Consider the following 25,377-nt stretch of genomic DNA (forward strand, 5'->3'; position numbering starts at 1 on the left):
ACAATGACAGAAGTGAACATTAAAACCAAAGAGTATTCCCGTTGCCATAGACTTCCTAGAACCGGTGGATTTTCTATATCTAAGTAGGTTTTACATATAATCTGAAAAGACCAACCGCGATAACAGCGCCTCTTACACCGGTTAATATCCTTGTTTACCTATATGTGAAAACCCTTGAAACAGGCATGATCTCATACCTACTCCTCAACCTCATCGTAAAATTTTTGGCTTTATGTTAAAATCCAAGCACCTTACAAAATACAGTCGACTAGGTAATGATTTATGTACATTGTATGTACATGTGCATTTAGATTATATCGAGCTTAGATCATGCTAATGAATATCAAATATCATGCTTGAAATAAACTTAATATTCGGCACTCGCCACATTTCTAATGGCAATATATTTGGAACTTGGAAAATGAAAGGAGATATTTATTTAGAGGAGGATTTGGTGTTAGAGTACCAGGGTGGAAAAAGAGGGTGCGGCAATATGTATCGCATTTTTCGGCGGAGGCGATGGTAAAGCTGCGAGCCTGCGCAATGCTCCCGTGGGGGAACTACTGCGTCGCCCGTCATTCGTTCGCGGGGGCACAGCGCGACGCCACCTCTATTTGGTAGAGGTTCGGGCTTGTGACGCTGTCTAAGTAAAAGGAGGACGGGCAATAGACACCGTCGCGGTAATACGCGAGTTTTTACAAGCGAAGAACGCGTGCGCGATAGAGCGCGTGCGCGGCGCCACCTGCGCGCAACGACGACCCGGGAGCATGCCAAGAGCACGGCGCTGCCGCGCGTAGCGAGCCAGGCCGTGCGCGCTATCGCCATGGGCTGCGCTTCGTCGGCAGAGGAACGTGCCGCTCTGGCGCGCAGCAAGCAAATTGAAAAAAACCTCAAGGAAGATGGCATTCAGGCCGCCAAGGACATCAAGCTGCTGCTCCTTGGTAATGGAGCCTGTCTTTCTCACTCTCTATCTCTTTCTGACTTTTGACGCACAGCGCGCGCACTTCTCATGGACCTCTATCGACTGCGGCACATCGAACCGGCAAGAATCGACAACGTTTCTGCTTGTTGATTCGCTTAATGATTACAGAAATACATTTATAATGCAAATTTATACCAAAAGAGGATGCTTTTTAACCAACTTCTTATTAACAGAACTTTTAAGTTTTTAAGGAAACTATGAGAAAATATGTAAAGTATGCAAACTACTATCGTCAAAATAGGTATAGGTGTTATACATAAGATGAACAGAAATAGTTCTGCTTGACTTTGATTGGGTACGAAGGTAGGGCTGGAATTATATCAAGGTTAGGGACTAGAACCGCGTTTTAAATAAAGCTAGGGGAACAATAATAAAAATCATGTTTTAGCAGTTATGCTTAAATAATAATAATATAGCTATTGGTATATATTGGCGCCATAATAGGATTTAATTCATCACTTTAAATATAACTATAAAAAGACTCCATAGTATCCATATTTCATTTCATGTTTTATTCGTTTTTATATATATTATTTTATGTAATGAAATGTTAACCAAGTAGGTACAATGATTATTTCATATCACCATCGGGTATTTCTTTACTTATATAAAGTTTTTAGGTCTACATAATACATATGTATATTAATTATTATTAATTTTTATATCAATTCATTACTTTTTTAATAATAACATGAACAGTTTTCGTTACAAAATACTTTATTCAAATATTTTGTCGTATCTCAAGTTTTGGTTAAACCATATTTTGTTCTCTTTCGTGTGTGAATTCAGTTTCACGCATGTGTGAGCGAGCCCGAGCGATCGACGCCGAATGCACACGAACGTCAGTCGAGCGGGGCGCGGTCGCCGTCAGTCGTCACGGAGTGGAGCTGGTGCTTGTCATCCGGCCGCCATTATCTCATACGGATTCATAAAATCAATTAAAGTTACGCTGCCGTTACGCGTTTCGGTGTGAAGTGGATTAGAAAATTGTGAAAGTTTAAATAGTGCGGCCATATTCCTATATTAGTGAGTCAATCAGACAGTGTTTAGTGGTAGGTTTAGGTTACTGTGTTGGGTGCTAACATTGTGTAGGGTGGCTCCGGTGAAGTCGGGGCGGCAGGACGCGTGTGGAGCGTATGCAGAGGGAGCGGTGAGAGTGCGCCCGGCTCGTGAGTCGGGGCGGACGGCGGCACAGGCACACCGATAGCTGCCAAAATGGGTTGCGCTCAGTCGGCAGAAGAGCGCGCCGCCGCTGCTCGTAGCAAGGCGATCGAAAAGACCCTGAAAGACGATGGAATCCAAGCATCCAAAGATATTAAATTGTTGCTGCTAGGTACGGTGTCTCCCTATTCTGTTCTTCACGCACATGGCCGCACCCATGTATAGAATTTGCACTCAAAAGCGTTACATTTGCGGTGGTAGCTAATCATGTATTTGGAATAGTTATTTACTTGTTGTAATATGTTGAATGGCACAAAATAATTGCAATTCGCAAATTTATTTCCGAAAATACGATGTCAAATCATCAAAAAGTGTAAGTTACTTCGAAAATTTAATATAAACAGTTAGATACCTGCCTTAGCTAGTAACTTATCAGTATTCCGACATGCATTCGTATTCCCTGAGTAAATGAAAGCGCCAATTGCTTTCATAATTAGAGAGTTGGCAGTTTTGTTTCTGCCTTGAATATTCCATTCTTACATATTTATTTCTATTATCTTATTAGAAATCTGAAAAGTTTAATTATAACAAGATTATTTTCCTAAAAAGTAAATGTACAATCATGTTAGTTAGTGTTGTGTTTGAAAAGTTGGTAAAGAAGACTATAAACCATGTAAAGTTCAATTACCTCAGTTATCTAATTAACATATGTATGCATAATAATCAGTAACAATAAAACTATTCTTCTTGTTAATTGTTATCTATGATTTAGTTTCACTGTACTCAATAGTTCAGCAAGTTTTATGTGCTTCTGACAACATAATCTTATTCATTCACCATTCCTTCATCACATCTTATTCATTGTCTAATTAGGTACATATTTCTTAGATAATATTGTACAATGACCCTAAAGTCCTTAAAAACTTAAAAGATATTTGTAAAATATTAGAAGCACATTATAAGTTAAATATAGTAACAATATAACTAAATGTACCATTTTTCCTTATGCAACAATGGTGTATCTCCAGTGAGTTGCATTTTAAATGTTATCAATATTTTGATTGATTTATTTTCTAAAATTATTTAATTTTGACAAATTATAGTATACTTGCTTCAAAAATAGTGGAAGTGGAAAGCAATACACTTTACAATAAGGTCCTAAAATCACAAATAGTCCCATAGATTTTCACCGTACATGAACATTGAATCTTTGGTTAGTTGGTTTACAAGATATTTATAAAACAAAACCCTGATTTGACAACCATGAAAAAACTTACAATAGTTGCAATTTTTGACATTGGCAATAAAAACAGTAGATCCTTGCTGAAGTGCCATACTTTATAAACCAATAGCTGTTGCCTGTGACTCTTCCCAGAAATAAAAAAAACTTAATAAATGGGCTATGTGTTCTACCAGACTAAGTTCTATATCTGTGCCAAATTTTATTAAGATCCATTGAGCCGTTCTGGAGATACTCTTTAAGAAACATCCAACCATCTAAACTTTTTCATTTATAATATTCTTAAGATACAATATTAGTTACTATTGATTATTGTGAATGGTTACTACTATGTTCTTATAACCGGTTTTGACTGTATTTACTTCAAATGTGGTGACTAGCCATAGCCATTGACTAATCATTGTAATTATGAGGACCTGAATGATGAATAATTTCAATAAATGCTACATGTCTGGACTTGTTAATTTACAGCCAATCATTCATTAAATATATCATTAGAATAGTCATAATTACTATTATAATACTACATATAACAATTTGGTCCTATTTTAGTTTATTACAGAAAATCAAATAATAAGAGATGAAGATATTTTATTGTAATTAGAATCATTCTTTCCTTTGAAGTTTCATGGTAAAATGAAAAATTTATTTTTGACTAGCTGTCGCCCGCGATTTAGACCGCTCAGAATTAAAAAAAAACTTAATTAGTAGCCTATGTGTTCTTCCAGACTATGTTCTACATCTTTACCAAATTTCAGCAAGATTGATGCAGCCTTTCCGGAGGTACCTTTGAACAAACATTCGCAAAAACTTAGCTATATGGTTACCAATTGATGTACTAATGAGTACTTTAGACAATAATAAAGATGTATTCCAGGATATTTTTTAATCTGTCTCCCTAAGTTCTAGCTTTGATTTCTAATGATATCATAACTATTCAATGCTAAAAGTACTGTCTGTCTATCATCACCTCATATACTCATCCCCATGAAGTGGATCGGAGTCTCCAAAAGGAATTTACAAAACTCATGATGTTATCACTGATTTTTCAAACAGAAACATGATATGCACGACAATGTATTTTGTATCCATATATTAATTTATTTAATGATAAAGGTTACGTTTAAACGATATTTTCGCAAATCCAAGTATCATGATTGTTTTGTCTCAACAAGTTCTTCATAAGAACTTGAAATTTGAATACTGATGTTCACATCGTACGGGCTTCGTTTTACCGTCGATATAGCGTCGGATGTAGCAGACAGCTCTCGTGACTGTCGGCGAGGTAGATGTTATCGCTATGATGCCACAAAACGCGCCTCTTAATCGCCACTTCGGCTTTGATCGATAAAATAAATGGCACAACGAAAATATTGATGTTTATTATAAGGACATTATTTGTTGTCGAAATTCTGTGGCGTCTATAAAATCTCGTTCTAAGGAGTCTTCATGTCTATTGATTTCATTGGGTTTAAAAGTTTATTAAGCGAATTTATTTCTAAGTTCTACTTATCTAATTGCATTGAATAGGCACCGAAACTCCATAACCGATTTTAAAAATTCTTTCACTACTGGCAAGCTACACTATCCCAAAGTGACATAGACTATATATTACTAGTTTGATTCCGCGCGGACAAAATCAAGTGCAACGGCTAGTTTATTATATTTTCTATCGATTTCACGTACATTTATGAATGGCAGTTCTTTAATTATACTTGGTACGATATAAATTATTTTCCTACCATCCTAGCGTATTGTCATATCTTCGTTGTCAATGTCTTCGGACACATATCAATATGACACATATAAGGATTGTATTCAATTCATAGTTACACTTGCTATCTAGCTCGCGTCCTGCCTATTAAATCAGGAGACGCCACGAAGTAGGTGATACCAAAGGGTCAGGGATCGGCCGTTCGCAGCTTGGCCAATTAGATACAGCTGGGGTCAGGATTGAGACCCGGGTATGAAAGGCATCGTTAAGTGACGCCCACGCACCTTTCATTGTGTTGGATGGCCCTCGTCACGACAATTGTCTGGAATGTACCTGAAGATGTAGATGTTAATGATTGCTTTGTAATATGATAATTACCAGTATATATTCTGTTGTGGTTAACTGTCATTAATCTATTTTCAAATATTTGCCTCCCAGCCCTAATTTTAGTCCTCTTTTCCTTCCCATATTTTTCTTATAAAGATACGATGGGACTAGTGGATTTTTCGAAGGAGGGGATGTCTCGCAATGGGAAATATTTTCTTTAGACGTAACCAATCCTCCGTCGATTAAATATAAGCAACGCTTCTGTTATTGCAGATGTGTATGGGTAAAGGTCGGTTCGCTATTTCGGCGATTTTATGAAGCCACTCGCTCGTTTGGCCGCCTTTTATAAAAGAAACAATAGAAGAAGCCCAAATATCCAGGGAAAGTTGTTCCTGAAGTTAGTAGTTTTTTAAATGTATTCGTGTAGTTTCATTACTATTCAAGTTGGGTTTACGAGTATATTACATTAACCACTCCTAAACATTGGCAGCATCACCCAACTTCACTGTTTCCGAAACTTTATGATATTGCGAAGTTTTAAAACCGCGTACAAAATTAACGTTTCTTCGTATACTTTCTATGCTCTGTTCAGTACCGTGTTATATTTCCTATCCTATTTTTATTCAGTGAGACATGCATTTAAAGCGAGATGAACGGTTTACATTGGTTAGGTAATTAACCGTTTTTATATCACTGCCGTTTTATATGCGGCGGTCGGGCGAACGTTTATTATGGACTCGCCCATCACTTCGTCGACGATCCCGCGATGTATATTCTTTGATTTTTCTGTATTTATTACTGTGAGTGTTTTATTCTATTACTGTGATTTTCTGAAACCAAAAGCCCCTTTTAAAACATGTTATCTGTGTTTTTTCAATAGTGACAGGGATGATGATTTGTTTTATACATAGGTTTTGATCTCAGAAACCAACGGTCAATTGATTAGTGTTTACTCACTAATATGAGTGAAGAGAGGTTTTTTTTAAAAATTGTATGATTTAGGTAAGCGGTTGTGTATGAAATTATGTTAATATTCCTTTTCCACTTACAGGTGCCGGAGAGTCGGGCAAGAGTACTATCGTCAAACAAATGAAGTGAGTACTTTTTCTTCTTGATGTGCTAATACATAGGAAATGTAACTAATATACGCTGTTTCAAATAAAAAATAGTTTTGCAAAGAGTAAACTACATTAGATTTTTTTACAGCATTAAAAAAATCTTTAATTCGTTTTAATGAACATAATGCTGCGAAGTTTACAGTTAAAAAAATATCAACAACTTTTTAATATGAATAATTACACTAATAATTAAAATAGAATATCGATTGTATTTCACTCGATCTTCTATCAGTTATTAGAACAAGTAAACAAAGCCTTGATAAGTTAATCTAGCGATCAATTATATTTAAGCAGTCATACTTATACATTGCAAGTGACTTCGATATCACAAGCAATACGTTATCGCCGAAATGTTAAGCGCTTGTTGACAAGTCGTAGATACAAAGATAAGCTGATAGGGCGCAATACCTCTGTGGCACGCACCCAAACTCTACATTTTTGCGTCACTAATCATATTATGCAATATTGATTAAGTATGTTATTCGCTGCAAATTTTTATACTTATTGTCGCCCACGACTCTTTCCGCGTAGTATAAAAACTGTGGCGTATGCTTTATTTTATAGCAGGGGCTCCCAACCTTTTTAGCCGACTTAAAAAAGAAGGAGGTTATCAATTCGTCTGTATGTTCTTTTTTTTTCTTAGACAGGGTCAAATTTTACTAAACTAATATAATATATTAGCATTTGCGGACCAGTGGTTGGGAAGCGCTATTTTAAAGTATCTCCGCTTAAAATATCAAATTGAATTCGTTTAGCTGTCATGGAGATACGTGGTAACGAACATAATAATTTTAATAACTTTTCTATCGATTATCGTATAAATGTTATTATCGCAAGTAGTATTGACGATTTCTGTACTTGAATTTAAAAAAGTTAAAGTTTATTTCAACTAAAGCTAGAGAAGCTGGTATAACTCTCGTAAAAAATATGAAAATGCATAATTACTCTATATAAAGCATTCGAAAATGTCACAATAGCTCTGAAATTATAAGCATTCAACTAGAACTATGATTGGCGTATTACTCATTCCTTTCCCACCTTCAGTCGTCTATAATATTGTGGTATGTGACGTGACTCAGACAATTAGTAGTCGTTATCGCTCAAATGACTAGTCACTTCGACTTTTACAATACCGTCGCAAGATATTGTATGAAATCTAGATCCCCTACTACTGTTTAGTTCGGAAAAAGTTGACCCAATTGCGGTTTTTCCGAGTTCGAGATGAGACAGAATTCAGTGAAGTTGTAGACTGGAACGGTGACTAAATACATACGTCACGCAATATCTTATTTCCTCACCAACTGTTTAAGTCATTGCGACTCCGTCTGTGCGAAATTAAAAAATAAAAACCTTAATTTGTAGCCAATTGTGATCTGCCAGACTATGTTTTACATCTATGCCAAATTTCATCGAGATCTGTTGAGCCTACCTACAGATACCTTCTAAAAACCGCCTTCCATCCTTCTAAACTTTTGCATTTGTTATATTAGTAAGATAACTTTTACCTACCATAAATTTCAATTAATTTTACAACCATACTATAATTGGGACATAAAAATAATAGCTGTTGCTGTTCTTGCTTAGTCTAATAACAATTTGAGAACGATTATTCGCAAGACTTAACACCGGTCAATATAAATTTTAATAGCCATGCCGAACTTATACGTATCTTGGCAACGTTAATTTAACAAGACAAAATTAAAAAGCAGTCTATATTGTAGGTCATCGGAGTTTTATACAGTCTCTTTCCCTTTGTATGTATCATCATACATAACCGAGCGGCTATTGCTTTGTCTTCCCGACATGGACGTAACATATAAGTAAGCAAAGCTTTTGGCAATCCGTCTGCGTAGCGAAACGAATACAATGCATTATTATACACATAAAATATTTGTTTTTGTTATTGCGTTCACGTTTGTCTTGTCATGTGATTCGTTTGACTGTTTACTGAGAGGTACGAATACTTGACAAATCTAAACTAGTACTCGTACTACAGAATGAGTATTTTCGTTGTCATAGCTTATTTTGACCAACAGAATGGTCTTTAATATTAAAAAGATTGTAACAAACATTCGTTAGTGTAATTTTTTAAAGACAGATATACTAGACTATTTTTTTAGTCTAATCAAATCTTGATATTACCGCTTAGAGAATATGTAGACCAACCCTTGTCTGACTTGTTCGTCTTGGTAGGCTATCCACCCTATCCCAATTATGTTTAAGTTCTCTAGTATGCCACCAAATATTATAAATACCCTTAGGAGGAAAATTCGACACTGTGCCGGTGTATTCGCGCAACACCAGCCTTACTAAAATGTCGATGTTTATGTCCCCTCACTAATCATTCTGACACTTGACTTTGTAAGGAAAGTGCGCCACTGGTGCCAAAGAATTTTAAGTAATAATGTCTTAAAAATACATACATATATATTATTTAGTATATTTTTATTTACTAGATAGAAGTGACATTTTAATCATGTATTGTAATCTATCCACATAGCGATGTCATCACAAATCACGATATGACGGCGCCCACATACAGATATACGATATAAAGGTATTGATTTAGTGATGCAAGTGGAAATATTGCTATCTACATTGATTAAATTGATTATAGAAAATATTTGCTACGACTTCTGATCAATGCACACCAAATTAGTGTGTCTGTCGGAGGTTTAATTAAAATGACTGTTGAAAACGCAGTTATGAATACAGTTTCCTAACTACCTAACGTAATGTATGCCTTGTTTAGATAGAAATTACCTGACACAAGGATGCTGTTCTTCTACACTGTAAAGTCTGATGGTTAGAGTTCATGTTTTCGATTATAAGGTACACTCTAAGTTACAGGACTCATTAGAAACATAACCCTGTAAAAATATAGATAGACGCTTAGTTAAACGCGTTTTAACGTTAAAGTGATTTTATGTTACATCATAAATATGTATCACCACTTTTAAAAATCCGGGCCGGGCATTATAATTACGGTATAAAAAGTTGACGTGTGTTTTAGCTAAAATGTTTTCGAAATATTGTTAACTTTTTATAGAAGACCCTTATATTGGAGGTAATACATCTGCGTGCTAGACAGACTTAGCGCATCGGTAGACAGACACGCGAGGCAATCAATTCTACAGACAGTCTAATGTGCCTATTACTAAGACGTTATTAGTAATGTATTGGCCTTAATATATTCTCCCATATGTTCTCTGTAGTTCCTAAGCTGTAAACAAAATATTAACACTGCGGTGAAATACTTAAAACGCGAATAAAATTTAATTTTGTTGAGTTTTCTATATATAAACTAGCGGATCCGACAGACGTTGTCCTGTCTACACGTCTTTAAAATTTGACACTGCGATGGTAGTCCAAAATCAATAACAAATTTCATCAAAATCGGTCCAGTTGTTTGAGAGAAGTTCAGTGACATATACACTCACAGAAGAATTATATATATAAAGATTTAGAAGCTTATAACATTACTGAACGGGTATAAATAATCTGAGCTAATCCTTAAAAGGTAATCAATTACTTTCACGGAAATAATGTAAAATGCACTTATCACAACCATTATTTTCTAACCTATATTTGGATGAGAACATATTTCAAATCTATATTCAAACACGCTAACATTTATACGCTGTAAGCAAAATTGGGTATTGATGTTTTTGATTCGTTTTGTTTGAAAAAAAAAATTAAAGCTATGTGTGTGGGAGCAATGTCTTTACGATTGACCATGACCCTGTAAATTCAAAGCTATTGGCAAAACCCACCAATTTATCAATTAACTAAAGATAAAGTAATGAAAAAAAACAGTAGTTAAAACCTATCAGAGACATTGCGATAAGAAATAATGCGTATGCGTAAACTGTGTTCTACGCAATAATGGCGTAAATTTGCGTGTATACTCTTTGACGTTGTCTATGACGTCATCAGCGTCCCGGATACAACTCAGGCTATACCTTCGACGCTACGTCACATATCGCTTGGAGATATTTTTAATAGTTTTAAGATTGTGAGCTATAAAGACATGATGTTAGAATAGTGATTCATAATAGACAAGACAAGGAACTCATGTTTACAATTAAATGCTTTAGCTTTTTTATTGGTATATTTCCATTTTTTTTAATGATATGTTATTAGGTAGGATTTATTTCAAATTTTAGCATAAGTACTGTCAACATAGTATAAAACATTGCAAATGAGTGCAGAGGAATTGATACAGTCATGTGGTTCGGTCATCTGGTTCAGTCATGTTGTTTATTTTATTATGTAGAATAAAATTATTAAAGTTTATAAATTCTTAATAAACGTGTGTCACATCGCTTATGTTTATAAAAGTGGAAAAAATATCGTGACAGAATTATTTAGTAAATTTTTCTGTATGTTTTGTTTATTGAAACGAATCATCTACTATAAACTTCTTGTAGTTAAGAGGATTACTAGAAATTAAGCCTTTTCTTGTGAAAGGCGACATAATAAGCATTGGCAGTCAACACAATATAACTTGAAATTCATTCCACAAAACGTATAACTGGACGTCGCTACCATTGTTTCTATTCTCGAAGTATAAAATGGAGTGAGGTTGATACGTAGACATCACTAATATGTGACGTCATCCATTGTATGGACACCGCGTTTTTATAGCTTGTTTACAAGTGGTAAAAGTAATCTAAATTTGGTCAGACATCGATGGTTATTTTATGGAGGTGTTCCCATAAATAATAAATTAAATGCTTAACCCACTTTGCTGGACGGGAAATGTTAACATTGCTAACTCGTGTATTTATAGATAATTATATTAACTAAATTAACTATGTAAACATGGTTCTTTTGGAATCATTTATTTATGCATTTTCATATTATCTTATATATATAAAAGAAAGTCGTGTTAGTTACACTATTTATAACTCAAGAACGGCTTTACCAATATGGCTGAAAATTGGTGAGGAGGTAGCTTAGAGTCAGGAGACGGATATAGTATAATATTTATTTATTTCTTTTCGAATTTATGCATTGAGCTGCTTTTTATTTAACTTGCTAATATTATAAATGCGGATGTTTAGATGGATGGATGGGTGATTGAAGATATCTCTAGAACGGCTCAACGGATCTCGTTTAAATTTGGCATACTTATAGAACATAGTCTAAAAGAACACACAGGCTACACTAATAAAGTTTTTTTTATATATCCACGCGGAGGGAGTCGTGCGCGACAGCTAGTTATCGATAAAGTTTTGAGTACAACTAATATACTTATTGTGGAAAGGAACAAGGATCATTTGTGTCCCAAAAATATTGACACTTAGTGTGGATTGTATTTGGTAAACTTATGTGGACAAAATTGGTCACATACCAAAGAAGGTTCGTTATTCAAAGCTTCCGTAACCGATGTTTGTTTGTTGTGAGTTCGAACTCCAAAACAGATTTTTTTGTATTTTCTTTGTCATTTGCATAGTTTATTCGTTTAAGCAAATAAAATATTACATTGTAATAAAATAGCTACATGTAGGTCATATTTCCTGTCAACTTATTTATGTCTTTATAGGGCAATATTATAGTTGCATATATTGTTATGTATTTTTTAAGACAAACATTTTAAGGCATAAATTTATAGAAAAAAAATCTCTTAGATAGAAAAAAGAAATATTTTTTTCTATATCTATTTATCTAAGTATGTTTAAATAGATAGTTTTTATTTAAAATTTGATAGATTTAGTAAAGAGATGAACTGCGTTTTATAAATAAACGTATTAGTGTAAATTTTGTAATACATTTTAGTGGCACTAATGATCAAAGGACTCCATTGATAGCGAAAGTGGCACGTATTAAACACGTCGTGTTTACTGACATTTTATAGCTGTAACAGTCTTTACACAAATTAATTAATATAAATTAAATTCATATTTCTATAAGATTGTTAGTTTTAAAACATATACGATAATAGCTGTCGCCCTCGACTCCGTCTGCGCGGGATTAAAAAAAAACTTAATTATTATAGTTTATTAGTATTATTAATGAATAGATAAATATCGATCTCCATTCTGTCTGTTGGGCAAATATTTCCAAGTATCGACTTTATTAGTATCCTACGTGTTCTTCCAGACTATGTTCTACATCCGTGCCAAATTTCAGCGAGATCCATGCTGTCTTTCTGGAGGTACCTTCTAATTTGCTATTAGTAAGATATCCACAATCCGACTATCCTATTATGGAAATATTAAATTATATAAAAATAATAGTGTACTAAAATGCTGATATATTTGAAAACATAACCTTACTGTAGTGGAATTACTTAATACAAAGTAATTCGCAGTTCAATGAAACCTGTTTTCGTATTTTGTTCGTTAAATATCCAAGAATCGGTTCCATTCGTTAAACATAGATAGCAACTTCCTTTTAATTAACAGAAACTATTTCCTGTATCTTTATTAATTCAACTGTTATAAGTAATAATAGTTATTGTTAATAAAAGTTACAATAATATCTTTAATGATGTTAATTGCAGATTTAATTATTGGTCCATATTAAATCTAGTCGCTAAAGACAAAGTTAAACTCGTTCGTTAACTCTTGAAAACTTGCATATATATTGATAAAAGTCTTACGTAACTGACTGGGTTGTTTACCTTATATGACGTCATTCTAGATATGTTTTGATGTACTTTTTTCATTAGAATAAAAATTAATGTTTCAAGCATGTCATGTTAGTAACCGTGGATTTCTGAGACCAAAATCCTCGTTTGAAACATATTGTTATCTCTGTTTTGTCAAATATAATAAATATAATACAGAGATTTTAGGGTCGAAAAATTCTTTAAGCGCTTCCAATTGAAATTAGAATAACAAAAGAAAAAACTCAAATGTTTTAATGTGTATGCAATTGTCAACAGAATTATCCACGAGAGTGGTTTCACAAATGAAGACTTCAAACAGTACCGGCCCGTGGTGTATAGCAACACGATCCAGTCGCTCGTCGCCATCTTGCGAGCTATGCCCAACCTGGGCATCACCTACGCTAACAAGGACCGCGAGGTATTACACATTTTTACCATATCCCAGTTTCCACAGGATAACTGAGGGTCTAGCACGAATATTTATGATAATCGCCTTTCGTGTTCTACTTTACGCCCGATTTGGCGCTGTACAATTTTTTATAAAATGTTATCGATGACTATACGAGGGTGATGGTCACAAATATTCGTGCTAGGCCCACAGCTTTTGGTTAAAACTCGGTGAATAGATAAATTATGGAAATTTAAACAAGGATAGGATAATAAATTGCCTTCTTGATAAAGAAATTTATTTTTAATAACGTTGTAAATAAAAGTTTGGTATAGTAAACATTTAAAACTGTACTCATTAATCGTTTAAAGCCATCGATAACATATTTAAATCAGAGTTCCTCATACTTGTAATTACGTTGGCTGTAAAAATGAAAGTCTTTGCCTAATTTAAAAATACTTCATTATACAGTTTATAGTGCGGGGTAGTTAACAAGTGGTGGACTCGTTACTAATTTGAGTATCAAAGCTCGTACGTTCCAGTTGCGCAAGCCATAACCGCTTCGATTACGAGGCGGCAGTGTTCTATAAATAATGTTTTTGGCTGTCGGAAAAAAAATCATCTAGGTTGCACTGCGGTAAAATTCTTCCGTGTACTTACTTAATTGTACTCAAAAGGGATCGTCCATTAGTCACGTGAAATCTACAGCATTTTGAATACTTCAACATACTTTGTACAAAATGATTTTGTGTATTGGGGAGCGGGTGCAGTCTAAAACTCAACTACATATCACCGGAAGGGTTAAAAACATTGCTAAAAATCACGTGATTAATGGACTGTTAAGCATACAACTTTATAAAAATATACGATCACTATAAAATAATTTTTAGCTTAGATTTTTGCCTTTCTTCAAAAAAGAATCTTGCCACAATAAGGGTTTAAAGTGGTATAGAATAACGCAATTCACTATAACGTAGTCCATTGTATTTTTGATAACAAACGAGGGAATTCCAACATCTAGTAGTTTATGGTTTCGCGTGCGTTTAAAATTTTCTTGATATGATTATAGTCTGTAGTAATAATTAATTGTCTTTAATTCCACTAAGCTATAATGCAATAGATAAATAGACATTCGCTTTTTAATAAATATTTATGTATTAATTAGTATTATAATCCAAATAAGCTTTAATCTTATCTGATAAATAATTTTTTTGTTCATCTTCTTTTGGTATTTAAAATATTTGTACGATATTCTATATACATCATCAATTTATATACCCACCTATTTATATCACCTTTAGAGTTTGCAATTAAAAACTTAATTTTAAATCGTGAACTTCGAAACGAGCTAAACCTTTAAAATTAAATACATTTCTACATCTTCATCTAAACTCGTGCCACTTAAACTTGTAGAAATAATTGCCATATCTAAAAATAATATTAAACTTTTCCAATTAAATAATGTTTGTGCATTTATAATGCTGATTATATTAATTGGAGCGTTACAAGATTTTTTTTTATCGCGTTCGTTAATATTCATGAAAGTTGATATGAAGTTAACTTGTAATATTACACTAAAAATATATTGGCTATAATATTGGCAGTTATAATTAAAACATAAATATTAGGGTCTCCAAATATTGTATTTTAACAGTGGTAGCCCTCTTTAACATCTCCGCACGATTTGGCCCGGCTCGCCCGATGAAATAGTACGACCACAAAAGACAGGCGTGAAGTGGAAGCAATTCCGCGTTTCGTCTGAAGAGTATGCGTCCCGGAGGCCTAATTTAGTTCTCTTTCCCATCCTACCCTTTTTCTTATTAGGAAAGGATGGCAAGTGGAAGTGGACTTTCCGGATGACAGGATGCATAGGAAGGGAAAATATTTTCTTTCTGTGCATCCTCTCCTCCGTCGATTAAAGGTAGGCAACGCATATGCAATTGCGTATTTCTATGGGCAACGGTCACTTCCCTATTTCAGCGATTTCAGGTGGCCGCTCGGTCGGTTGCCACCTTATGATATAAAAAATATTAGTCTCTTATCACTTGATTTGTTTAATTTAGTCGTGTATAATAGAAAATCAGTACCGTTTTCTTCGGAAGCCCTCCCCTTTCCTTGGACGATCCCTTAGGCCTAAATCGTTTTTTTACGAATCAAGTTTAGTACTATCGTACTTGGGAAGACACAAAATAGTAGACAATCACTGCTTTCACTTCGTACTAATACAAATGTTCGTGATGTTTGTCCAATATTGGTGGAAAATATTTACTGCAAGTTGATCGATGCTGAGTATTTCTTATTCATGAAAGTGTTTCGATGCATATTCAGCGCGGCCTTGTTCGCGGCTTATTGCATTATTTGTTCTTTGCATTCATTATGGATGCAGTTGCGCATTATAACATAGGGCCAATTTGCCGCAGTCTTTTAATTTCCTTCATTGTTATAAACAACTATGGAAACTGTTTCGATTGTAATTTACAATAATTTTCTTTATACAATGCTTATTCATACTTTAAATTCATGGTCTCAGTCGTATTCAGTTTATACGACTCGCTTAACCATCACTAAGTTCTCTCTGAGTTGACCATCCCAGATTCATGTATGGTATGAAATTTAACTTGAAAAGACTTTATAAGCTAAAAGAATCTTTGAGATAGCGTGCTTTCAAAGCCTTTAAGATGATTGATTTATTAATAAAGAACATGGCGAAATGTTTCACTGAGAATACTTAAGTTTGGCCACTTTTGGCAATTCTCCTGTGTCTTATGACAAGATATGATATCCACATATTTCATTTAAATTTTAGGTTAGGTTGTATTTAGTTTTATTTTTAACTCGATTAATTATTTAGTTATTTATTTATGTTTATAGGTATCTTACAACACGTTAAGGTAAGAAATGTTTTCTGAGATGTTGTAGGACACAACTTATGGTACTGGTAATTCCTGCAACGCTAAATTGTGTGTTCATATTTAATTAGAGAGCATTGTTTTTATCTATTTAGTATCTGTCGCCAGACTCCGTCTGCAGAAAAAAACTTAATTATTCGCAGCCTATTGTGCTCTTCCAGACTATGGTCTACATTCATGCAAAATTTCATCATTAAACCTCCACCCATCCATACATTCAAACTTTCGCATTTATAAGATTACTTAAAAGTATGTGCTATTAGTAACTTTTGATTTTGATAAATGCAATAAATAAAACAATTAAAAACATACAGTTATAAGCACGAGGCTGATAAAGGCAGGATTTAGGCAACAAAAAGGCCTCGTGAAATATTGTACTCGTAATTAAATGTTTTGTCACGCGGCCTGCTCGAAACACTTTTGGAAGTAACGGGTACTTCTTAAAGTTGTATTTCTACCTAATACACTAATAGAAGTATCACGATTAAAATTTCGTGAGACAAAACGTGATGGTAATTGGTCGACAAGCATGACAATGACCGTGAGTTTCCGAGACCAAAATCACTGTGTAAATTCACAAAGCAGAGATAACAATATGTTTTAAACCCACGATTAAGTGATGTCAAGTATCATTATTGGGCTATCGATGAAGTTATGGTTACCTGTAATTTTTTAAAAAGTATTTAATGTCGCCTATAGAAATGACATGCTAGTTTCGTTTGGTAAAATAATGAAAGTACGTAAGAGAGATTGTGTTGTATATCTCGGCCACTACATTCACAAAACTAAACTTAGAATTATATGAATACTTTGTATTGCTATTAATCAATAGACAGGCTATGTTTATTCAATTGTTATTGTAGCTAAATAGATCGTATGCTCTATCATTGTGTTATTTTAGCTACTGTGTACACTGAATTAGATTTCTATAATCTAATCTACTAATTTTAGCACAACTAAATATGTCCGAATAAAGCTAGACGTCTCGGCAACGTTTTGATTCAAATATAAACCTAAGTTTGGATGTTTATTGCTAGTTCAAATTATGTACTATTTGTTTGGAATCTTTTCTATTGACTTTTTTTTAAATAGTTTGTAACGTCCATAAGCCATTTAAATCTTATCCGACCGAGGGGTTTTGGAACTTACCCAATGTTAGAGGTGACTAAGGTCTAGGTCGTCAAGGCCAACTTTTATTTATTTGTTACTTGAATGCTATATTTTTTGTAGAGCGACGGCAAGATGGTGTTCGACGTGATCCAGCGTATGGAGGACACGGAGCCGTTCAGTGAGGAGTTGCTGGCGGCAATGAAGCGGCTGTGGGCCGACGCCGGTGTGCAGGAGTGCTTCGGCCGCTCCAACGAGTACCAGCTCAATGACTCCGCTAAATAGTAAGTCAAATTTAATTTTACAAACTAATAGGATCAGTTTCCACTGTGATTTCCACATTCAAGGCTCAGTGGAAATAGACCAAGTGACTCTATGCAAAAGTTGACCATGTGTAACCCGATAGATCTGACTATATGGGTGAATTCAGTGGGATTAACAATTAGTAGAAAAAAACTGAAAAATCTCTTGTTCAAACATGTAATTTGTTCATTAAAGTGATATTAACTTATTATTAATTCATCGAACAAACTAAAAAAAATGCCGCTTTAGTTATCTGAAGCTATATCTGTTTGTATAGTTGAAACATTTCATAACGTTCTAAAGAAGGTTTTAATGTTGATAACGTGGAAGAATATGCAATTTTATCATAAGATTTTACATGTTTTCCATCCTTGTGAACAAGAGATAACGCCTTGGGTTTCTCTAGAGTAAAAAAATGATATCGCGATCGTTATCTGGTTTTTAGTCAAATTAAAACAGATTTTACAGTAATTAATTTCAATATTTGATAAATTTCGACGTTATCTTGTAAGTATTTTTACTTTATATTAACTTATCTGTTGCATAATACTAATATGTATAATTCAATCGTCGGGATTAAAACTTTGTTTACTTTACCTATTTTATAGTCGACATCTTTGAAATTTATTTTAAAGATTTTATTCATATAAAAACTTCATACAAACTTATCTTAGTTAAGTTACGGTTAAAAGTAATAATGTTATTACATAGTATGCATAACTTTGGTACGATTAATAGTATCATTGTATAACGTTAGTTTAAACATTTCAATTATAATGCAATAAGAGTAATGCGTAAACAAAGTACGTTATTGTCTTCGTATTAATGTAAACTGCAATGGCTCGTTCGGTATGTACGTTGGTGTGACACTGTATGTCAGTTCGCCGTATCGCCATCGCACCGAATACTTGTGGAACATCTGGAACGGATATTTTACTTTAGTATATATGCGATAAATAATAATCATTTATCAAATTCACTAGCACCGACTCGCTTGTGGAGTTCGTTTTCTTCTAAGGAAACCATGGTAGCATGTAACGTGTTAATGACAGAGTAGCCCGTCTTGAGATGAAATTTGGTCCAGCCAAAAGGATACAAACGAATTGAGAAGCTACTCTTATTGAACTATGTTAAAAAGGAAGGTTTAGTTTGGTTTAAAAACATAAATCAAGGTATAAAGATTTTAAAAAAGTGACGTCCGAGTTTTATTGAACATTATTATGAAACTATTTCTGTTAGAATTAGCAGTTGTTTGAAGTTACCTTAGCCAATAATAATTGTAGTTCCGCTTCCGCGAATCTCTTTCCAATGCACATGCGCCTACCAAAGCCGAAGGGGAGTGAGGCAAAGGGGTGTATTCCGACCTCCTTTTGTTTCTGCCATATTGACTTTACCCGACAATGGTCTGACCCCTGCTTCATATCGCCAGTATTGTATAATGACTCTCTTTTCATTCCTATGTCGTATTTTTCTGTATAGCCGTTTATTTTATCGAAATCTTCTCTTATCCATCTCTCGGGGACGTATTCTTGTGGTGACGGAAAATATCTTTCTTCATTCGATAAAATGTAGTGAGGAAATACGATGTGTGACTGAAAAAAAATGGTCATTTTTAATACAATATACAAAAAAAGAAGGAAAAGTTTCATATCTGATCGATTCAAAATGAATTTAAAGGTGTAATGTCTGTGTGTTTTTTCATTACTTTTTAGGTTCAGTTATCTATACCCAGCTGAAAACCAGCGTAGCTCCCAGCAACCAGCTGAGCTGGCCACATTTTGCTGCGTTGTTTTCTGCACATAGTTTTTATGATTTCAGTATTTTTATGTGGCAATCGTTTATACAAATTTATTTTTAAAGGTTTATTAGAAATAACGTAATACTTACTCCTTTCGGAACTTCGTAACCGGATATTATAGCGTCAGATTGGATGCATCTACCATTTCCTAATATTACTGGTTTTATTCTGTAAAAAATAAAGAAATGATTTTTTATAATCTTAGGCTTTTTTGATGAAAAAGTTAAGGGTGATTCAAACACGCTTTCCCAATACAAGTTGGTTACAAAAACCTAACAAAAATTGTTATTTTGGTGTTTTTTGTGACCAGAAGTTGTATTAAATGAACACATGAGCTCATGAGGAAAATTATTTCTTATAACTAATAATGAAATGTGTGACTAATCCTTTGCCTTTGATTACACAGGTCACTGTTTTTAATTAGTAGGATTATAATTGTTGACTTGTGGCATCATTATTATTGAAAAAAATACATCTTTTTTTATAGTAAAATATCAATAGAGTATTCTTCACTGTCAACACTGAATAAAAACAATAGTATTTGTTTTCTATGAACATTGTAGACTAGCTGTCGCCTGCGACTTCGTCCGCGCGGAAAAAAAACATGATTAGTAACCTGTGTGTTCTTTTAGACTATGTTCTACATACGTGGCAAATTTCATCAAGATAAGTTCAGCCGTTCTGGAGATACCTTCAAATAAACATCCATCTATCCATCTAAAAAATCGCATTTATAATATATTGTTAACAACATTACTAAGAAATAAAGATTTAGTTGTTTTTTTTTCATATTTCAATTCTTAAATAACTCTAAAAAAATATTTTTAAATAAAACTAGATGTTGGCAGAATATATTATGACTAAGAGAATAAAAAAAAATTGCCAGTGTCTAACCTCGTCTGTGGTTTGTCATTTTTTTATTATACATTTAAATCTAAACAAATTTAATTAACCTTTTAACAAATGCAACCAGTTTTGACTTATATTTTCACACGATTACGCATTGAGAATTGCTCCAGCTGGTCTTATTGGAAACGGAGAATGACGAAACCTGTACACTTCTAAGTATAAGTAAGTAATACTATACAAGTTATCAGTTTTGTAATCCCACATTAACCACATTGTAACCAGATCTGACGCTATACTGCTATACATTGTTATAAAAACAAAGAAAAATGATTAAAAATACTTCCATTTTACTGCTCTACGCTTGTACCCAATCTTACTATAATAATATTAAAAATGCGAATGTTTGAATAGATGTAGAACATGGTCTGGAGGAACACGTAGGTTAATTAAGCTATTTTCTAATTCCGCGCGGTTTGAACCGCGATCGAAAGCAAGTTTGATATAAGTTTGCTTATAGTGTGGTTTCCTTTTAAGTGAATTAGTGATTTTTTTGATATTTTATTTAAATTTCCAGTCTCCACCACCAAGTAGGTAAATAATATAGAAGTTGTTTATGTTATTAATAGATATGTTTGTTTAAAAATCAAACGATGTCACTCGTGTATATGACAAGTATCACATAAATCTGTTTTAATTATCGTATTGTGTAAATACTCCACGTTATGTTATTATGTTGAACAATGCAATACTTGAATGAACTACGACATAGGAATTCAAGCTTTTATAATATTGTGTTTAATCTGTCAAAGATTTATATCAAACTATCTGTCAGTTATTACCGTTTCCTTACAGTCTTGATGTCAATATCATTTCTCTCTGCAAACAAATGTATAAAACGTAAAAAAATATCTCACCTTAATGCCTCTTTTATACAAGCTCGTAAATACGGCAATTGATCCAAATCTTTACATGTCATTTCTTTATCTGTATTGAGATTGGCGTCGAGTTCAATTTGCAACCTCTTCTGAACCCTCTCATTGGTAGCCAACAGATAAATAGTACTAGCTGCAGCAGCAGCGGTTGTGTCAACACCAACTAACAATAAATCCAATGCAAGTATTGTGGCAACTTTCCTTCCATGACTTTGGGCAATGTGAGCACAAACGCCCTTATCAGTCAGTCGTTTTAAACATAGAGATCTGAAGGAGTCTAGTGAGTTTATGTATGTCTTGTACGCTGTGGTAGGGTAGAGACGCCACAGAGGAGCGGACAGTTCTAATTCAGGTACGCTATGGAAGAAGCCATGGATACTCTTTATGATATTTTGAGCTTCGGTATCGTTGTCCTGTAAGCATCCCAGTCTTGTACCAAGAGCCCACGCGCCGACCGCTTTAAGAATTAATATTCCATTAATTACATAAACTTAAATACATATGTATAAAATATAGTTGTTACAACTCCAGTCATAAATAATTTAAAGTATCAGTTTCTCCACTTGATGGCAGTTCTAAATTATGTACATTTTAGATTAAACAGAATGATTTATTTGCAACATCATATGATATGCCATCTGGTCTGTCTCGATTCTATTTAGAAATGAATGTGTATAGACACGTTTGTAACTTTATACATAGTAGGGTAATGTGACTTACATTCAAGTGCCCATTTGTAGAGTTCTGTAAGAAAGTCCTTGGGTAGTTCGCGATTTTCATCGAGAATGTTTTCCATTCTGTAAGGAAAAAGAATTTTCCTGTACATCTTTGAAATTAATAATGAACAAAGAAAAAATACACAAGTAAAAAGGTTGATCGGAAATAAGGTACGATGCATTCAAATTATTATGAGATACGTTACACAAATATTGACTATTTTCCAATGTTAGTTTTGTTTGTAGACATTTTAAAGTATTCTTTATAAATAATACATAATGAACAAGTTTGGCTACGGCCGTTCTCTTATATGACAAATATATCTGTTCAAATATTTCATATATTTACAAATATTACTTGTGTTTACTCATAAGTGTTACATGTTAATAGATAAGCTATTATTTAAAAAATAGCGATATGAATATAAATAGAATAAAGATGGAACTCTACCTACGCTAAATGTTATACGTAATTGAACTTAGTAGAACAAAGTATGTATAAGTTTCCGTTAAGTTAGTCCAAACATGGAAGTTTTTCTTTTATGTTATTAATACAGAAGTTTTCAAACACCCTGTAAGTAATACTAGCTCTAAAATTTGCGCTATCTCATTAAATAGGCGGTAAACGCTTAATACGGGATGTGTAGTCAAAACGCAACGTAGCGTTTTCATTGAACGCTCTCTGTTGTTACCCGGCGTGAGTCAGCGACCGTCAAACAAACGCAGACTGTCGGCAACGGGATGTATTCGTTAAACCGAGATTCTCAACTCGGCTTGTTGAACCCTGACGATTATATGTCACTTCAACTTGTAGGTTGTCGTATCTTTCTTTAAATTTACCAATTAGAAGTAGGGCTAAGGTTTCCTAGGATACAAAGAAAATTTTAAACAAAACACTATATCGGAGTTTTAAATTTACCCCAGAACAAAATAACATAATCTTTTTTGTAATATAAATCACGTTTCATTTCTATTAAGTAATATGTAGTTGGTTTTATACTAATTTTGTTTCATTTAGACAAAAATTCTCTTATATTCCTGATGTATTTCAAATATGCATTTCACTGTATCTGCCAACATAACTGACATGTTATTATTTATACATTGCATAATAACTACATTGCATTCCTCACTTCGGGCCATTGGAACGATAATATAATCATTAATTATACACTCGGCACTGTAACCAGCTAAATTTACTGCTTCAGAACAAACTGAATCGTAACGCATCTGAATATTCCAGTAATGAATGCATTCTATGAAATTTAGTGCCTCTCCCATCTATATGAGGACAACGAATCGATGAAATTCCCCCAACATACAAAGGAAATGTGTTAAATCAATAATTCACTTAATATAGTACTTAACGTGTTAAAAGAGAACTAAATGAAACAAAAATTAATGTAAGATAGCAAAACAACTTACTTACCTACAAATAAAATCTTCGGCTACGTAATGCAGAGTGGGCACCGCGGCCCTCGCGGTTTCGGGAGCAGCTAGGGCCTTCGACACTTTGGACCTAAATCTCGACCACGGCATGCCATGTCTGAGGAATTAAAGTCAATAATCACTAAAGTGAAATACACTACATATTTAAGATTATACTGAAAAGAGTAGATACGCGAAAAATATTATCGAGAAAGATTTCGTTTGCAAGACTCATTGTCGACAAATTGTGGGGTGATCGTTGGATCTGAATTTTCCAATGGAAGGTTAATTATAAATTATTTAATTGAAAATGGGGTTAACTTACACTCCAATTAGTCCTGGTTCTTCACCGAAAAATTCCTTCCGCAAAACTTGCTTATAATGTTTGAGGCAAGGTGCGACTGCTCGATGGGGCATCGTATCCTCTCTCCTGTATATCCTCGCTGTTTCGTCCGCGCAGAATGGGAAAACTAAATCTGGATGGCCGAACAATTTGGCCACTTTAGCAGCTCCACACGATCCCGCGAGATTCTTTAAGTACCATAAAGTTTTGTCCAAATTTAACGTCTCCCAGGGTTTCTGCCCAACAGCGAAACGCCACGAATTACCTAAGATCGGTAACGGCCTAGGGCCGGGCATCATGGTGAAGCGTCGCGTGTTCATCGCGCCACAAGCACAAATGTCAGCACCAACTGTTGTTTGGGAGCGCAGTGGGGAGACCCACCACGGTTACGTGAGGCTTTTCAGCGTACCGTTTCGTAACACTATATGCACATAAACAATAACTTAGTAAAAACCAGAACTTCAAGAAATAGCGACCTATAAATTGGAACCTGTTCGAATGAATAGTTACGATGCTAAAGGTTTAAGATACAATGTGCGTAGTTCAACCGTTGATTTGATTTTCAGACACTATCCATCTAAAAACTCATTTTTTTATAATTGCCACCTAACAATTAACCATTGTTATAGGAATGACACTGCTACCTTTCTCACAAAGTTTGAAACTAACTGAAGTTTTCAAAGCACATGTAATGGTATTTTGACACAATTTAACGTGCCGGTGTTAATATAAAAAAAACGCCAGTCACGGCTAAAAGAATGAAAATTTTATGTAATCTTCGGTTAATGTGTCGTCAGTAGTTTTTTATATTTGAAGTTACTGAAAATGGACTATTGTGTAACCTTCGTTTTGTGATTAGCCTTATAGCCTTATAAGTTGACCAAATGCGTCCTTAGCTATCATTTCCTTAGATTTTTAAAGTCGTGCAATTCTACAAAGGTTAAACGAATGACTGGAAAAACTATATTGCTAGTTTTGCTTCTACACATAAGGACGATATGTCGTTTAGTACGTGTCTAATATACAATGGCAATAGCGTGCGCGTGCAGATGACGTCACAGCGCCAAACGATCCCGTCCCTCGCGGAAGCGGGAGCGCGATTGGCTCGTCCGGTCGCCGCACTGTTTGCACACCTTCCGCAATCACGATGTTTAAGCTAGTTCTCACATCTGTCACAATATGTTGTTGTTCTATGACTGTTTGTCATGCCGAGATTGTATCGTAAGTGCATCGGAACTTGTGATGAATCTAGAATATTCGGCGTAGCTCACATAAAAAGTCAATTTAAAGAGTAGCTTTCAAAAAGAACATTGTTGATTATATAGCAGTGTTATGACTTGAAACTGCGTTTAAATCATATTGACTTTGGGGCTTGTTTATGAAGATTATACTGCTTTGTTCATAGCCAGTGTCAAAACAATATCCCCATGTAAATTTTTCTGACCC

General features: G+C 34.2%; 1 protein-coding gene across 2 annotated transcripts in view; it reads left to right on the forward strand.

The window, feature by feature from the left end:
* The first annotated feature begins 588 nt into the window (after positions 1–588).
* Galphao (G protein alpha o subunit) overlaps positions 589–25,377 on the forward strand; it is a 40,220-nt gene continuing 15,431 nt past the window's right edge. Inside the window, exons 1-4 of one of the 2 annotated variants that reach the window (XM_013307369.1) lie at positions 589–941; positions 6,476–6,518; positions 13,435–13,576; positions 17,686–17,846. In XM_013307369.1, coding sequence (XP_013162823.1) covers positions 824–941; positions 6,476–6,518; positions 13,435–13,576; positions 17,686–17,846 — 464 coding nt within the window. In that variant the 5' untranslated portion in view covers positions 589–823. Of the gene's footprint in view, positions 942–1,821; positions 2,316–6,475; positions 6,519–13,434; positions 13,577–17,685; positions 17,847–25,377 lie in introns of those variants that run through there. The other variant, XM_013307368.1, reaches the window with a different exon arrangement.

Source organism: Papilio xuthus, unplaced genomic scaffold, assembly GCF_000836235.2.
Source record: "Papilio xuthus unplaced genomic scaffold, Pxut_1.1 DF828142.1, whole genome shotgun sequence".
In the NCBI taxonomy this organism is placed as follows: Eukaryota; Metazoa; Arthropoda; class Insecta; order Lepidoptera; family Papilionidae; genus Papilio; species Papilio xuthus.